Source organism: Drosophila virilis, chromosome 3 (assembly GCF_030788295.1).
Source record: "Drosophila virilis strain 15010-1051.87 chromosome 3, Dvir_AGI_RSII-ME, whole genome shotgun sequence".
Taxonomy (NCBI): Eukaryota; Metazoa; Arthropoda; class Insecta; order Diptera; family Drosophilidae; genus Drosophila; species Drosophila virilis.
Genome location: NC_091545.1, coordinates 13190114 through 13207181, shown reverse-complemented (window position 1 = coordinate 13207181; position 17068 = coordinate 13190114). Strand labels below are relative to the sequence as shown.

Genomic DNA, 17068 nt, shown 5'->3' with positions numbered 1-17068 from the left:
TTATCGCCATTTGAGTCATCATCGGCGAGTTGTCCCGCTTTATTGATGGCCCATTTGCTCACCTGATACTTGATGGTCTGCTTGTAGATTGGCTCTGCGGCATGCCGCACCACGCGCGTCTTCTTCTTGTGCCGCAAACGTTCCCCGTCTTTGATGTAGCATTTGACGTAGGTGTCTGGCGGTGTCTCGCAGTCCGCGTTGACAATGTTTCGTGCACAAATCAGCTGTGAGAATGTAAAATGCCATTGATTAGGTATATATTTTCCAGTGCTTTAATTAAAACGCAACAGCTTTCTTTTACCTCCACCTCGACGTTGCCTTTAATTTTCACGAAACCCATTTTCAGCTCGCCATATCGCGCCGTGGTCAGGCGATAGCCCTTGGGATGTATCTGGGAGGGGCCCAACTTGAGCCCATAGCTGGACTCGCTGCCTGTGATGGCCGAGACGTTGACATAGCTGCCGCTGAGGGTTTTCACCACGCTCTGCTTCCTCTGTGGGCTGTCGCCGCTGTCCGTGCTGGTGCGTTGATAGATGCTGCCCTTTCTTTGTGGACTGTCGCCGCTTTCCGTGCTGGTCCGCTGATAGATGCTGCCTTTGCGTGTGGGCGTGCCCATGGGTGGCGTATCGCTGGCAGAGGGCACATAGACACTGCCCTTGCGCTGCAGCGAATGCGACTGCGACTGCGATTGTGGGGCATGCCCCTCACCCAACTGAAACATGCTACCCTTGCGCTGCTGCTGCAGCTGTCCGCCTGCGTTGAGCGTATCCTGTCCACGCAAATTGACCATGCTGCCCTTGCGCAGCGTCTGCTGCTGGCTGCTGTCGCCCAGGCTGCTGCCCAACAGCTGGCTCTGCTTTTCCTGTGCCACATTCGAGACGGAGGCGGCTTGCTTTAGCCTGGACAATGCCTGCTTGGCGCTCTGCGGTGGCAGCTGTGTGCCCGAGCCCTTCCAGCGTGGACGATAGCGCTTGTCCTCATCATCAGACGGCGGACTGGTCTCCGTTGTGCCAATGCCAATCGGCAGATGTTGTTGTTGCTGCAGCTGCAAGTTTTGCAGCTGAAGTTGTTGCAGTTGTTGCAGTTGCTGCTGCTGTTGCTGCTGCTGCGACAGATCCTGTATGGAGCTCTTGCGACTGTTGGGACCACTGGGCAGGCCAGCACGGCTGGCACCTGCAGCAGCAAGGGATGCGACAAGCACAAATTAAATTAATACAACTCGGCATTGTCATGGACTGCAGGTGGCTCAACTGAATGAAACTCCAACTCCAACTCAATGTATTCAAGGTTTACTGGGCGAAGTATGAAGAGAGTGTTGCATGGTCTAATACCAAGTCTAAGGTCTAAGGGCAGAGAAATGCTTTAAGCTATACAAAACAAACATGCAAAACAACAGCTAAGAAATAAACAGTGCGTATGCGTGTTATTTGAATATATATAATAAAAACATATATGTATGTGTTTGTGTAAGAGTTGTGTGCTTTATATTGACAGTACAATTTTTATTTACTACACTAACATTTTTATTTTCTATTTAGAATTTTAAACTCAAATTAAGCTGTGTTTGTCATTTGGTCTACAGAATGTGGTTTATTTCCGATTATTCCAATTCAAAGCATGTGCACTTTTTTAAACATTAAGCTGAATTCTCAACTGCCCCATGAAAACTTGAATTCTCTTTTGATTACTTTCTCTTAGGCTTCAGATTTGTGAAGGGCTGCTCCAATACGTTCTCTAGTGAAATATGGCCGATGTGGACATTGACGATGTGTTCAATACACTTGGTAAGCGTGTGCTGCATTTCGATCTGCGGTTGCAGTTTCTTAGTTCTGTGTTCCGTGGCATTCACAGGCTTTGGCCGCATGCAACTGATTATATTTTTTGGCTGTGCAATGCAACAGTTTTATGTGACCAATGAGCAGTTCGGCATCTCGCTGATAACTGTGGCAGCAAGGTGTGAGCTTAACATCGGTGATCATCACTTGTCCTGGCTCATGACCGCAGGGCTGATGGCGCAGGTCTGCACCAGCCATTATATGGGCTACAAGTCGGATGAGATCGGGCGCCGCAAGCTGCTGGTCATCACCTCAACACTGACCATGTTGACCTCATTTATATCATCGCTGATGCCAGAGTTCTGGTCGTTCCTTGTGATGCGCTTCATCGTGGGCTGCTTGTAAGTCTCTCGTTTGTTGCTAATATTTCATGCATTTATTCTCGGTCTAACAGTCTTACAGGTCCTGGCATGGCGCTGCTCACGTACATGGGCGAGTTCACCAAGATAAAGCTGCGGCCCATGGTGCTCAATTTTATGTGCTATTCCGTTGGCGTCAGCATGATGTATGTGCCAGGTAAGCGCATTGCTCGTATCAAGAGATGCCTACTGTTCCGGCTCCACGCACAGCTTCTGCGATGCTGATATTGCCGTATGAAATAAACTTGAAGATATCCGGCGACTATGCGATTAGCGGCTGGCGTGTGCTCAGCATGACCAATCTGCTGCCGGGCATGATTTCCCTATTCATGCTGTTGCCCATGCCCGAAAGTCCCAAGTACTATTTGTCTGTCCAGAAGACGCAAGAGGCTCTCGACGCCCTGGAGATGTGCTGTCGATACAACAAGGGTAAGAATGTAACGCTGAAGAGTCTGGGCATTGAATCTGTAACGCAGTCAAATCTTCGCCGTGATTCCCTGGTCCCTGATAAGAAGTGAGTAAGTTTAACGAGCAACCTTGCACCTTTTGCTCAAAATAACTATCTATTCCACAGCTTTTTCCGACGTGTCTGGCAAGATACGAAACCCCTGCTGCAAGGCAGCAATGTGCGCTATATGCTCATTGTTATTGGAATTATGTTTCTTATGTTTGCCACGTGAGTATCAGGTCATTCATAGTCGATAGTTATTTGGCTGACAAGGCGGACTTTAATCCCATAAGGCATATACATTGTTGATCTGTGCAACAAGATGAGTTGAGTAAGCTATGCCAGTCTGTCTGTTCATCTGCTCTTCTGCTTAGTTATTGAATATATTGAATATAACTAGGGAGAATGTATATAATCTCGTATTAGTTTACCTATTTACGGAATCTCATAACATCATGATAACATAGTCGATTCTAAGAGAAGAATCTTGGAATGTTCGTAATGGCAGCTTGTTCTTGGGTTCAGAGTAGCTTCTAGTCGGGTATTCTCACGTGTATATCTATATAAATAATAATATACATTTATAGCGGCGCTGTCCTGACGGTTTGGATGCCGCGCGTTCTCAAAATGACAAGCGAAGTCGAAGATAGTATGGTACTCTGTGATGTGTTAAAAGAATATGCCGCTCAGAATGCCAGTACGGGCGTTTCCAAGGTTCGTTGTTTCATCAGTGCGCTTGACCAGAACTTAAGATAGCCAATTTCTAGTGCCATTTGGCTACAGCTAATCTGCTCGCTTCCCTTTATCATGGCAGCGCCTGTTTGGTTGGATTCATGATGATCAGCGTCTTGTTAATTTGTCTTAACCGTAAGACAATTCTGTTGTGCTTCTCGATTCTCTCCAGTTTGTCAGGTTTCATGCTGAACTTTGTCATCCACGATGAGCTGGTCATTCTGGCATTTGTCCTGCTCGTTGTGCCACCGCTGTGTAGCATGCGATTGACGTTGACTGTGCTGATCGATGTGATAGCCACGCATTTGAGGTAAGAGTCAGGCGACGTATTTCAAACAGATTTCCAACACCCTTTTTTCTGCAGAAGCAAAGCTGTCGCCCTGTCTATGATGTGTGGTCGCTTTGGCGTTCTGATTGGCAGCTTATTTATGGGCTATACGCTGAAATGCTGCTGCTTTGTAACATTTAATGTGTACGTAGCGGGCATGTCAAGTAAGTGGCCTATGCATATGGTGCATACATTCTTGATATTGTAAAACTTCTTTTTATGCAGTTACCATTTTGCTCATCTTCTTTCTACCGAAGAAGACAATTGGCAACTAAGGCCCTGCGGCAACCAGGCTATGCTTATTCGTATTGTACTTGTTTGGCTTTCGGTTTCATTTTGTCTATATATTTCTTTACAATTGGTAAGTTGCTCCGCCTCCAAACTTTGACAGTCCGGAAATTGCAGTATCTGCTGCATTTCCGTACTGGACTACGTACGACATATACGATTTAGCACAGCTGCTGCGGGCTCTGAATTGCGTGAACCGCTTTTAAGTGCTCGGCTCATATGTTGTGAGCATCCAACAGTGCGTATGGATAATATCTGGCTAATCAAGTTTTTTATTTTATTATGTCTCTCACCTTATCGGCAATTTCATGTGGACTGACTGCTTGATATTGTTCAATTATTTTGCACTTGTTTTTGGGTAAGTTGCATAGGGTGCGTATACTTAATTTGCTCTTAATACAATCATTGGCTGTGCGATTCGCCGTTGTCATATTGTTTTTACCAACGAAGGACTTGCACATGATTGAAATATATATTTTTACTAGTACGGCGGTATCTGTGACGTGATATGCATACTTATATAATAGTTGTCGAGAGCGTCCAGCTTCATTATCAGCTGATTCAAACAGTCAATCAATCAATCAATCAATTGAGCGCACAGCACAGAATGTGGCAAAAGGGCTTATGGCGAGAGTTCAAAGATTTTTGTTACCAATGCCCTTTTAACTAAAAATAAAATAAATGTCAAAACTTTTCCTAGAGCTGTGTGTGTGTGTGGGTGTGTGTTTGTGTGCGTGTATTTGTGCATGTGTATTATATGAAGCCAAATAAATTTCCGTAGATCGAAATGTATTGAAAACCAGTGCCAAAACTAAACAGGCCAAGCTGCTGAGCCGCCGCAGCATCTAAGGATAGAGCTGTGTCAGCGTTTTTTTCGTGTTGAGTAACACGTCTTTTTTCATTACGTAACGAATTCGTTTCAATACTAATTTTCTTGACTCTTGTAATTTCGCTGTATTTCATTTCATTTTTATTTATTATTTTAGAATGAAAATAATTTGTTGGTCTTTTGTATATTTCATTTCGGTTTCAAACAAAATATTCCATTTTCTTTAGTTTTCTTTAGTAGGTTTTCTTGCCGTGTTTTTCTTTCGTGACATCAACACGCAAACATTTGCCGTAGCTCCCAATTTGTGGGCAGTAGAAGTTGGAGTCGAAGTTGGGGCCGCGGCTGATTTCCATATTTAAAGGCTTGTTTGTGGCTCATCAAGAGGACGTCCCATTTGGCTGTTGTTTTCCCTTTTTCTTTAATATTTGCTTAACATCGTGTGCTTCTTCTTCTGCTTGATTTTCTTTTGCTTGTGCCTTATGCGGCTTTTCATATTTTGCGTGTCGCTTGCTTTTAAAAGTTAATTTCAAGGCTGAGCTATTTTTCGGTTCTGCGGAAGGGTTCATGGCAGGCGTCAAGGAGTTGTCAGCCAACAGGTAATAGGGCGTGGCAGCTCGCTGGCTGGGCGTGAGTGTGAGTGTATGTGTGTGGGTGTGTGGCTTTGCATTTTAAATAAAATTTGTTGAGGCTGCTTTGTTGCTTGGCGCAAATAACAGCAATAAGCTGAATTAAGCTCAACCAAATGATGGCATCAAAAGTTTTCACGAGTCCTGGGACTTGACTTATCCGTTCTTTTTTGTGCACGCGCAACCCAGGACTTTTTCATGTGTGTGTATGTGAAGGTTTGGCTGTGTTTGTGTGTGGGTGTGGGCTTTAATAATATACCAAAAGCTGTGCAGGGTGAGTGGCAAGCGGAGTTCTTAGGCCCAGGCAGCGTGCACAGGTAAATTGTGTGTGTCTCAGTGTGTGTTAATTAAGTGGCATGCGGCTAGAATTTTGTACTAACAATTCTTTAAAAGCCTTTAGAGATTGAAATAAGCCAAAGTGAAGCACTAGTCGGGCAGAACTGAAACACAAAACTCAAACTCAAAACGAAAGTTCATTTTGCATTCTTACCAGTGGGTGAGTTCGTGGTTTTTGTGTGTTTAAATACTTTTGCTTTGCATTGCTGTTGTTGTTTGTATTGTTTTATAAATGTATACATATATATATTCTTTTTTCTTTTGCAATAACATAAACAATTATGCTGCCAAGCTCAATTTGCAGTGTGGTTTTTGCAATGTGTCTCGTATAATTTACAAAAAAGATTTTTGGGATTTTTGGTGTTTTAAAAACTTTTGTTTTTTTTTTTTTCGATTACTTAGTTGCTGTTGTGGTTTCTGGCTTAGTTATTTAATTTAATTTGATTATTGCCGTGCAAAGAATGTTTTTAAAATTGAATATTAGAGTTTGTGTAGTTGAGAGCTTTTGATTAGGTTTGGCAACGAAGTTTAGGTGTCAGGTGCTGAGAGAGTTCTTTAATATTTGCTTGCATTATATTTTAATCATTGGAAATTAATGGGATTTATTTGCTTATTGCTTAGTTAATTGAGTATTGTGTGATATGGTTTATCATTTAGTGTTTGTCCAGTTAGTGTAGGGTGTGTCAAAGCTTTGATAATGCGACACCGATATTGTGGCTAATAGTGAGAAAGATATGGGAGAGCAAAGAAATTAGATAGACAGTTGTAAATAGAGGCCAATGCAAATATCTGTATAGTTATATAGTTAGTATATAGTTGCTAGAGTGAGGCGGAAAATAGTACCAGACGCACAGCAAGGCAGGTTCTGAGAGTGTTGAAAGAGAGAAAGAGGTGTGGTAGAAAAAGACAGTGTTGGGGTATCATGACAGCACTAGAGAGTTTGTTTTTGTAGGAGCACACTTTGGAGAAAGGTCTCTTTTATTTTTATGAAATCATAACAGCTGCATCCCGAACCCAGCTGAAAGGTAAAGAATTAACCTAAGCTACTTGGTATCGATACTTACGTCGCGAGCCCATGCGCTTGTTCTGTTCGGTGCCCAGGCTCATGGTGCGTCCCAGCTCGCCGCGTACAGCTTTTAAGGACTTCAAGATCTCATCCGGATCGCGTCGTGCAACTGAGGAGCGACGCCGGCCCACAAGATAGGATGTGGGTGGCGTGGCCATGGCATCCTCCTCCAGCCGATTCTTTTCGGCATCCTGAAAACTTGAACGACGCGAGCCCGGCAATGAGCGCGAGAAGTCCTTACCCAGCTGGTATACCTCGACTTCCATTGTCTCTGATTGCGATGAGCCGCGTCGCGAGCCCGCTATCCAAGCGTGATCCGGATGTAGCAATGATGCACCGTCCCCTATCGAATCGACATCGTCCGATATGGAGCGCTGCATATTGTAATCCCGCCGCAGCAAACGTGTCATGTCGGCACAATGGCCAGCACCCGCAGCAATGGAGCCACGTGGCGAGACGCTTGGCGACTTGCTGATGCTAATGCCACGCAGCCCCTTTGGGTCCTCCAGACGACACCAGATGGCCTGGTCATCGAGAAACGCCTGCTGCAGCTCAATGTTGCATTCGCCCAGAAATATGGACTCTGTATGCGGCACCAGATCCCACAATTGTATGTCTATATAGCGATCCATCAAGCTGTCGGCCTTCACATGGGCAAAGGTCAAGGTTGCATTCCAAATGGGATTCTGAGTGGGCCGACTGACCTCTGTTTGTTGCACGCTGCCGTCGCCGCTGCAGTAGCAAGAGGATAATCAAAGGTTAGTAAATATATTATACAGCATTAATAGAAAAAACTAAAAGAAAATGCTGTAGAGTCTATTTTTGAGTATATTTTTAAATAAGTAATGAAGTCACAATTATAGATTATTGATGTTTGCTGCATAAGAACTTTAATAGCTAAATAAAGAGGTACACTTACCACTTGGGCAATATGCGTACTTTGGCATATGCTTCCGGCAGATTGCCATGCCCGTATGCCTCATCGCGTAATGCTAGATCATCGCCAGCCATTAGGGATACGACCAATTCGCTGCGTTCCGCATGATACCAAACCTGTATTTGGACACGGCCGCTGACCATTTTCTCCCGTGCAATTTGCTCCTGCGGTTGAGAGAAGTATTAGTACATAGATCCAATTACGACGGGCCAACAACTCGAAGCATGTTAAAAAGGCTGCGCTGTACAAGTTTTAGCTTAGTATTTAGTTTAGTGGGTTATATTAGCCTAATGCCTACATATGTAACGCATTGAATCTTTACTCTTTAGTTTATTATTCAACTCGCATATTTACAGTTGCTTGATTGTGTTGTTGTTGTTATTGTTGTTGTTGTTGTTGTGTACATAACTGAACAACAAATTAAAGCAATATAAACATAAATAAAACTAATTAAACGGGTGAAAATAAAGACAGAGACACACACAGACAGAGAAAGAGAAAGAGAGAAAGGGAGAGAGCGAGCAAGGCCAGAGACATAGAGTGAAAGTAAAGGAAGTGAAAAGCATGCGAATATGCAGTGCATAGCTACAGGCGTTATACAAACACATGCACAAACACACACACATACTCATACAAAAACGCATGCATAGTTACATGTAAATGATGCTTGAATAAGCGCACGTTATAGCACACACATGAGCACACACACAAATTCACACACGTACAGACACAGAGATATATTTGTATTTACATTGACCACACGGAGAACCGCAAATGCAATCTGCTGTGGGCGCTGACTGGTGTTTTTTATTTGTACTTCACCTCCTCCCCCCTTTCCACTATCGGGCCATCCCACACAAACGGAAGTCATTGCTGCGCAGTTGCGCATAAGAGTCATTGTTGCTGCTGATGATGTTGTTGCTGTTGTTGCTGTTGTTGTTGGCATAGTGTTGTGTTTATTATACTTGGGTGTGTTGAATATAGCGCAGCCTCATAAAATATTCATAGCGTGTATATGCGCACAGTAATAACAACAACAACAACAACAACAACGACAACAGCAATAGCTGAAACGAATGTCGAACTGTCTGGCGTACAGAGAGCACTGCAATGGCAACGGAAGCCGCCATATTGCAATAACGTGTGTCAAAACGGAAATGGACCATACATACACATGCAAATGTATTTAAGGAACTGTTGCTCGGCGTGCGCGTGTCTGTGTGTGTGTGTGTAGCAACTCTTTATGGCAGTGCCAAAAAGTTTATTACATTACGAGACACATTTCTCATCTGTTGAGTGGGTAGCGGGCCGCATGAAATCGAATTCGTGCGGGGCGTTTATGAGGCAGAAGCGCGCACTTATCTAAAGGTAAGCAGCACACACACACACGCTCACACGTACACACAAGGATTATTGAAGTTGATCAAAATGGCTGGCTGGCAGGCAGCGATAAGTGCCCAAACACTTGAAAAACTTTGCAGCAGAAGGCTAGCACAAGACATGGGCATCGGAGGGGGTTGTTGCCTTTCAAAGGCAATGCCGATAATAATGACGACGTCGCTGCCTGAATTGTTGTTAAAAGTTTTCTAATTTTCGACATTTCAAACATTTTATGCCTGCCAGCTGTCAATTAAAGGCGACAGCACCTGTTGCTGACAGCCGCCAGGGCCTAAAACGAGGTCCCAGACCACCCATCCCACAGCCACTGAGCGCTGTGGCAGGAGTCAACTGTTGCCTGCTCTTTGGGCGTAATGAAAAACTCGCACGCTAACTTGACACCTGCCCCAGACACACACACCCACTCACACATATACGCAGAGAGAGTGTCTCAAAGTTGTGGCGCTTAAACCACAGCTAGGCGAAGGCCTGTGGTTGCTTGCCCCATGCCATCTGCCCCTTTTTCCCCCGACTGCTTGTTTGTGCGTGTGGCAAAAGTAACTAAAATTGATAGTAAACTTTGCGTCTACGGTGCGTATGAATAATAAATGTAGTGCAGACAGTCTCAACGCAAGACATTCAGCAGACACAAGACTAAGTTTACGAATAAACGCTTAAATACGATGTTATATGAGTTTGAAGCGTGCAAGAGAATATACATTTATATAAATAAAAAATTACATAGATATATAATTAGCTACTCATACGTTTGGGCGACTCAATCCCCTTGATATATAAGTATATATACACACACAAACATATATATGTATAGTATTTATAGATAAGTCAATGTATTTAAATTTCAATTCATTATGTCTAAGGGTCCGCTACATATATGCATATGTCAATGAAATTATTACATTCAACAAAAGAATCAATCTATCATAAAATCAGACGCGAAACAGCATTGCTCATCAATCAATCAATCGCATTGATGACACTAATTTGTTCCTACTGCTTTCGCAGCTTGTACTGCTCTGCTTTTTTATTTTTTTTTAAATATTTTTGTTGATATTATTTTTGTCATCGTTATTTTATTTACTGCGTGTAATTTTTCTGGCAAAAACCAAGTGATCTATTTAGTATATTTTTGATTTGCTGCATTTTGCTGCAGTTCTATTTTGGTAAAGATTATTTTGAATATTCATTGCCATAACTCGTGCCAGCTGGGGTTACAATTCTTGTACAGGTGGAAATGAAAATTTAGTTCATATACAATCGGTAGTAGGGTTTTGTTTATTATGTTTATATATATATATATATATATGTTTAATATAAAGTTTTATAGTTAAATGCATTTGTATTAGTTGCAAGTTGTTTAAAGAAATGCTAATCGGTTTAAGATTAAAGAGCCACTAAATGCTAGTCAAATAAATTGTATTGGTAGGCTTTGCGGTACATGTTATGCAAATTAAGCAAAATGCAATCAAGTTAAAGAAACAGTTGGTAAAATTGAAAGACAAATGAAAAATATCAAAACTAATATGAAAATATTCCAAAATATACAAAAACTCAAAGTTTCAAGTTGTTTTTGTATGTGTTCTTTGTTGTTCTTTGTAAATCTGCCAAGCGACCCTTCATATAAGCAGCTAACACTAATACAGATCTTAAAGCTGTCCTCATTACAATTAATGTTCCTTGTATACAAGTTAAATACTTTTTTTTTATATACAAACAAAAAATAGATTAGATTGAATTGGAATAGTAGGTAGTATTTACTGCAAGGTGTGTGAATAGTAAGTATATTACAAGGCTTCGCTTTGTTTAGACAACTAGAGAAAGTGTAAAACGTTATGCAACACTATGTACGAGTACAAGTTGGAGAGAAAGAAAGAGAGAGAGGTGGAGAGAGGGGGCATCATTGAAGAGTCAAGAAATATGCATAAACTGAAACGAAATGAAACGTTGGGTAAGGATAGGTAAACATTTGCTAAGCGAAACGTAAACAAAAGCTCATAAATTGACAGAGAAATGGGAAATTGTTCACAAGGACACAGCGCAGCGAAAAAACGGGGCGTATACGCAACAGTAACAAAGAAAAATGTATTTTCATATATACTTATATATAAATAAAAAAAAAAAAAACAAAGCAGTAGAAACAAAAGTTCAAAAGAAACAAAAAAAGAAAAGCGCACACATTTCCTTTTATAGTTTTGTGGGCATTACAATATGTAAGTACAACTTATAGAACCTAGCTATATTACACTGGTTTTGGTATTATTGAAAGGATTTTTTGCTAGCGGGCTTTACTTTCGTTTTTGTTTTGGGAGTGCTAGAGCTGTACAAGTTATTAAGATATATATAGTTGGTTTATGTATATATTTTGTATGGGATGCTTCATTTACATATTGGGTATTGATAGAGTTGTTTATTGTTCATTTACCATTTGTTGGGCATCGAAATGGGGTGCATTGGTGTCGAGGCTGGAATCTTGAAACTGGCTGCATACAAAAGTTATAAAATCGAATTTCCAGGCATTTCATATTTGATATTTTTTTTTGCAGTTAATATAGAGAGACTTTATTTTTCACGTTTCTTTTACTTTTCAAATCATTAGCACATCGGTATGCGTTAAATTTTCAAAATAACTGGGTGTATATAGATATCGTATAGAATTGTAAAGTTATGTATACATGGGTATATATATATATATGTATATATATATATAGGTATAAAGATAAGCGACTGACTTTCATAAAATGTGATTAAATTTCCTGCCAGCGGCTCCATTTAAATAGCTCGAACTGGAGCTCTTCTATTTTCACCCTTTCACTTTTAATTAAACATATACATACAAAAAAATGTCAATGCAACAACTTGCGCCAAAAATACAATTACAGTCATCAGTTTTCATGTTTCTCATATAATCATTTTATAGAGTTCTCATTTTGGATTGTACTTAAGTCAATAGCTGGGGGGAAGTAGTACATAGTAATAAGTACATATGAGTACGTATGTACATGTATACTTGTGTGTAGTTCAACGAGTTGTATAAGGACTATAAATACATAGGTACAATTACAGTTATAAGTATGTATGTGTATGTGTGTGTGTATGTGTATGTAGGCTATACAAAGTGTATTTTACAAAATCAAAGTTCAATTTTATCACCCATCTGACAGGAGTTCCACAGCTAAGCAGCAGCTTTAGTTAACGGTATTTTAGTAAGAGTCTAAAATGTAGTTTTATTATTTTGTCTGTTTCTTTCAAGAAATGATTTATATTTCATTTAGCACTTTGTTATTGTGGGTTCATCATATATGTAATTATCAGTAGGTGGGCTCCGCGATCTACTAGATATATATGTATATATAATCGCGCTTTCTCCAAAATTGTATTTATGTTAAACATTTACAAACACAGCACTAACAATGACATTACACACAAATACAAATGTGTATAGGTGTAGATATAGGCGTATGTTCTATATGTATATGTATGCAAAATACATATACATCAATTACTTGTGATTGGGTACCATTTAAGGAAGTTGGGTTCAATTTTGTTTAATTTTTTTGTTTTTCGGTTAAAAAACATTTAAACATTTCAACAACAAGCTACTTATTTGTTTTGTTTTTTTGGATTGTTCTTTAGTTTTTTTTTGCACATTTTGCACATTTTGTTTGCTACTTATATAAAGTTAATAACATTTAAAACACACATAAATATATAGTTAAACTCTGCTACAATTTGCACTATTAACATTTATAAAGTTTTTTTGTTGTTGTTTTGTTTCTATATAAATAGTTTTTAATAACTGTTCACTGCGTTTTGGGCAACTGTTTTCAGTTAGCCTGGCCCTAAACGCAGCACAGCTATTTCATAATTCTTAGTAGTTGTTCAATTATTGTATCGATTTGTAGAGCCTAATTTAATGGTACTACACAAGCTGCGTATATAGGAAAATGTTTAAAAATTCGTTACTCTCTTATCGAACGGGTCTTCGGCTGCGGACAATTACTCAGAGTAGACACGACTAACAATTATGTAAAACTTTATGTTCAGCTTATAAATCTATTGTTGGTGCTTTGTTCTTACTGTGTTTTACGGGCAATTCGATTGCCCAAGAGAAGGTTCAACTAACACAAAATATATGTCGAGTAATGAATAATATAAGGTGCTATATAACGTATATCGAAATCGTTAGTATAGTATTAGTATTGAGCATTCGTAGCTAAGCTAATTCCTTTGTTTAGTTTATAGTAACCTTAAACGTAGTCACTTCTATTTCTAGTTAAGTAGTTGACATATACTATGTTATATACGTAGTTTTTGTATTTGTTTTTGTTTTTTTGTTTTTTTTTTTTGTTTTTAGTTTACTAACAATCATTTCTACCAACACCGAAAAATTAATATAATGTAATTATTGTGATTATATGACAAAATAGCAAAGAACACATTTAGCCATAGCCATTTGTTTATGGTTAGTTAGTGGTAAGTAAGTAATATTAATAATCAACCGAAACGAAAAACACATAGAAATCAAATCAGAACATAATTATATATTTGTAATCAATATTATCTACTACAAATACAAATCTCGTATTTGAAACATAATCAAATATATCGAAAATCATAAAAACCGTTTGGTAAAGTGGATTGATATAAGGGTGAGTTTTTTTTATAGCACTGAAGCTGCACTGAAATATGCCAAATGATTTCATATACTGTGAGCACTTTGAGATAAAGCTGAAAAGTTTGTGTGGAGAAAACTGCGTATGCTTAAGCTGCATATTGTTTTTATAGCTAATTATTGCATTATAGCCCATTGTGTATTATAGTTTTAGTATATAAAGGTAATTTCCGTTTTATATTTGTATGTTCACTGCCAGAGTTCATATTCTCTTTTATCTCAAATCGCAAATTGCATATCGCAAATCGCATATCGCAAATCTCAAATTGAAATAAATATTACGAAATTGTTTTTATACCGGAGTTTTTGGTAATTTCCGTCTAGTTGGCGATGCTGGTGATTTGTCTGTGTTGGTTTCGGGGTCTGTTTTTTTTATTACAATTATTTTTTTTTGAAAAAGAAGTAACAAGAAAGGAGAACAACAAATGAAAATTATGTAAATGTTTGTTTTCAGGGTACATCAATAAATTAGTTATGCACATGTATATATATACAATATTGGTTACAACAGTGTTGGACAGTGGGACTAGCTACATGAATGAGCGCCTGAAACTTACCCGCTATAAGTCCCAGTCCTACAGGACCATCGCCGGATCGCCTTGGCCCGCTCTGACCGCCACTATTGCCGGGTGGCAGATTCTCATCGAACAGATCGCACATGCGAAAATCTGTGGCATGTTCCACCAGCAGCTCGACAATGTCACCTGTGCGATCCATAATGGAGCAGACCTCCTCAAAGCTGCGATCGATTAGCGACATGCCATTCCACTCGAGTATCTGTTATGTTAAAAATAAAGTTATCCTTCTAGCGATCATTTGTCAGCAAATGTTTTCCTTTAGTAACATTTCTCACATGCAGCTATATATTTCTATAAATTTATTATCCACTATTACCCTCATATACCGATTGGTCTCTACATACATTTCTTATCTTTTATTTATCGCAGGTTTGAGTGAGTGGTTGTCAACAAAAAGAACGGAAAGCGAACACACACACATAGTTGAAAGCTAGACAGCTGCACAAAATGGATTCTCTGGAGATTTAACAGCGACGCTGAGCGACGCACCAACTTCTAATAGCAATTGAGTAAGACAAAGAGACACGCTCTCTAGGCTTGCGTCGCAGACTTAACAGAGCGTCGACGTCGTAAGAGAAAAGGCGCATCCAGTGCTCCGTTAGCAGCAACGTTGTTTACTGCGCAGTAGTTTCGGGTCGCTTGAAGAGTGCAGACGTGCGGGGAGAGGTGCACTGACGATCGACGCTTGTGAAATAAGTGGGTGAGTTGTTAATTACACATTTTCTAAAACAATTATATTGTTTAGTTGTCGTGTTTATGTTGTCTTGAGACATGAACGTTATTGCCTTCGGCTTTATATTCAGGGAATTGATATAAATATTCTTTTGTATACCCTTCGGACTATATGGCTACTGTACTTGAACTCCGACATTGCACTCTGCGCTCATTATTTGTTTTATTATCGGTATATGGCCTGACCAGACTGAATTTTAACTTAGCCTTGGACAGTACCCTAAAACATTAGTTTTTAAAATCTCACATCATCTTTGTCCTGTCTTCATTAATTATTCGAATTGTTCTGGTAATAAGATTCTTAGGAGTTGACTCACCTTGTCGCCCTGCTGTAGGCCATTTTTCTCAGCCGGTCCGCCAGGCACTGTCCAGACAATGTAGGCAAAGAGCCGCCCGTCGGTGCCGGTTTTGCCGCCAACAACGCGCATGCCAAAGCCTCGTGCTGCAAAAAAAAAAAATGAAGAAGACAGCAACAAATTTAATAAGAAAATATGCTGACTGATTATGGGTACCGAAAAACAAAAAGGAAAATCAATATTAAATCTTCGAGTCCACACAGACATAGCACGTAGCAACAAATTTGGGGCATGTGGCAAGCAATTTGTGTTGATTTCATTTGCAGTTTGCACTGCTTGTCTGACACCCCGAGTACATTGCGTATACGCCTCGTTGTTTGCGTGTTTGTCTGACACCCTACGAGCACACTGCGTATATGCTATAGACAAAAGCACTCGACTCGGCAAACAACTCGACTATTTACTTTTCTAGCTGACTGTCTGCACAAGTTTTGTGCTTAGTCGACTTTTATTTGAAAGGGATGCTTAGTTTCATATTAGCTTCGAGCTAGAGCTGGGCGCGTGCTGGATTTATATAGAGCCGAACTCGACTTATTTTGGCCAGTGCCTTTGCCTTGCCTAAAATGCTATAAGCCAAAATTGTTTAGTCTTCTGTATACTTTAAAAAATATTTCTAAAGCAGAACAGCTCTAGAAAATTCGGTTGCCACCTGTACGAGTTCAACTTGAAAACAAGCAAATATTACCTTAGGCAAAGTCTGCAGCTGCACTCTCAAGATTTCGTTGCAAGAATCCAAACGATTTAATTAATTTAATTGCAATTTCAGTTTGCTGTTGGCCGAGTGCGCTGCGAATGTGCAGCTCAGTTTCAAGTACTTATCATTGGGCGCAGAAAACTAATTTCAACAATTTGTGCACGAAAACTTACGAAAGCGGATTTCCGCCCCTGCCCCATCTTCTTCTCAGCAACTCAACCAAGAAATGCTCAGCTCGCGGCCAGACAGTTGAACGCTTGCTGCAGACAATTGCCAAGAAAGTTAACTAGCGACTTGCTGAGAGCCAAGGAAGAGGAGAGCCAAGTAGCGAGGGAGACTAGTATGTGGGGTAACGAGACATTGACAATGAAATTTTGTTAGTCCAAGGTTTTCGGTGACATTTTTGCCTTTATGTTTGCGTGGATTTCCACAGCAGAATTATTCAGAGCAGGTGCCTTCCGTTTTCTTTTTGGAAAAGTTTTGCGCAGGAAATGCCAACAAACTGTCGCCGCGCCCTCAGAAGTATGCAATAAAATGTTGCGCATACGCCCCGTTGCTGCTGTTGATTTGGGCCACATTGATACCCAATTAGGATAACGCGACATTTTCTCTCTAAGTGTTTTAATCAAAAGTTTTCTTTCGCTTCACTTTCCCTTGTTGTTTCTTATCTTTTCTTATGCTCGCTAAACACGGCCATAAAAATGAAATAAATAAAACTCAAATCCTTTGCTGTCAGCGCTGCCTGCGTCCTACTGACAGCACAAAAGCGAATGCCAAAAAAAGGATGTAAAATTGCGCAGATTATTCACAAGCTGACCGGGATATAAAGGTAGTCCGTGACGTGGCAGTTTTGA

At 40.2% G+C, this 17068-nt stretch overlaps 2 protein-coding genes across 12 annotated transcripts in view; one reads left to right on the top strand and one right to left on the bottom strand.

Moving 5' to 3' along the window:
- Fife (regulating synaptic membrane exocytosis protein fife) overlaps nt 1-17068 on the bottom strand; it is a 54252-nt gene that overhangs the window by 1599 nt on the left and 35585 nt on the right. For 4 of the 5 annotated variants that reach the window (XM_032434897.2, XM_032434895.2, XM_015175813.3 and 1 more), the window contains 7 exons: nt 15482-15606; nt 14412-14631; nt 14153-14217; nt 7767-7948; nt 6846-7579; nt 302-1173; nt 63-224 (listed from right to left, as the gene is read on the bottom strand). In XM_032434897.2, the coding sequence (XP_032290788.1) occupies nt 63-224; nt 302-1173; nt 6846-7579; nt 7767-7948; nt 14153-14217; nt 14412-14631; nt 15482-15606 (2360 nt within the window). Of the gene's footprint in view, nt 1-62; nt 225-301; nt 1174-6044; nt 6499-6845; nt 7580-7766; nt 7949-14152; nt 14218-14411; nt 14632-15481; nt 15607-17068 lie in introns of those variants that run through there. The other variant, XM_032434898.2, reaches the window with a different exon arrangement.
- Nucleotides 1504-4699, top strand: LOC6623861 (synaptic vesicle glycoprotein 2C). 7 transcript variants are annotated; one of them, XM_070208405.1, is made up of 10 exons: nt 1509-1784; nt 1852-2176; nt 2230-2351; nt 2405-2708; nt 2769-2870; nt 3230-3356; nt 3410-3684; nt 3739-3866; nt 3928-4063; nt 4476-4699. In XM_070208405.1, exons 1-9 carry the CDS (start codon nt 1745-1747, stop codon nt 3975-3977), a joined length of 1473 nt encoding a protein of 490 aa, XP_070064506.1. In that variant the 5' UTR covers nt 1509-1744; the 3' UTR covers nt 3978-4063; nt 4476-4699. The 7 variants fall into 7 exon arrangements, with proteins under 7 accessions (XP_032290802.1, XP_032290803.1, XP_070064506.1 ...); XM_032434909.2 differs by having other exon boundaries at nt 4518-4698; XM_070208407.1 differs by lacking the exon at nt 4476-4699 and adding an exon at nt 4362-4380.

What these genes read in the sequence shown, in the direction of transcription:
- LOC6623861 (XM_070208405.1), top strand. Translation starts at nt 1,745, where the DNA reads ATGGCCGATGTGGACATTGACGATGTGTTCAATACACTTG. An exon ending in TCCCTGGTCCCTGATAAGAA is followed by an intron (nt 2,709 to 2,768) that starts GTGAGTAAGTTT and finishes TCTATTCCACAG; the next exon opens with CTTTTTCCGACGTGTCTGGC. An exon ending in ATGTTTCTTATGTTTGCCAC is followed by an intron (nt 2,871 to 3,229) that starts GTGAGTATCAGG and finishes ATACATTTATAG; the next exon opens with CGGCGCTGTCCTGACGGTTT.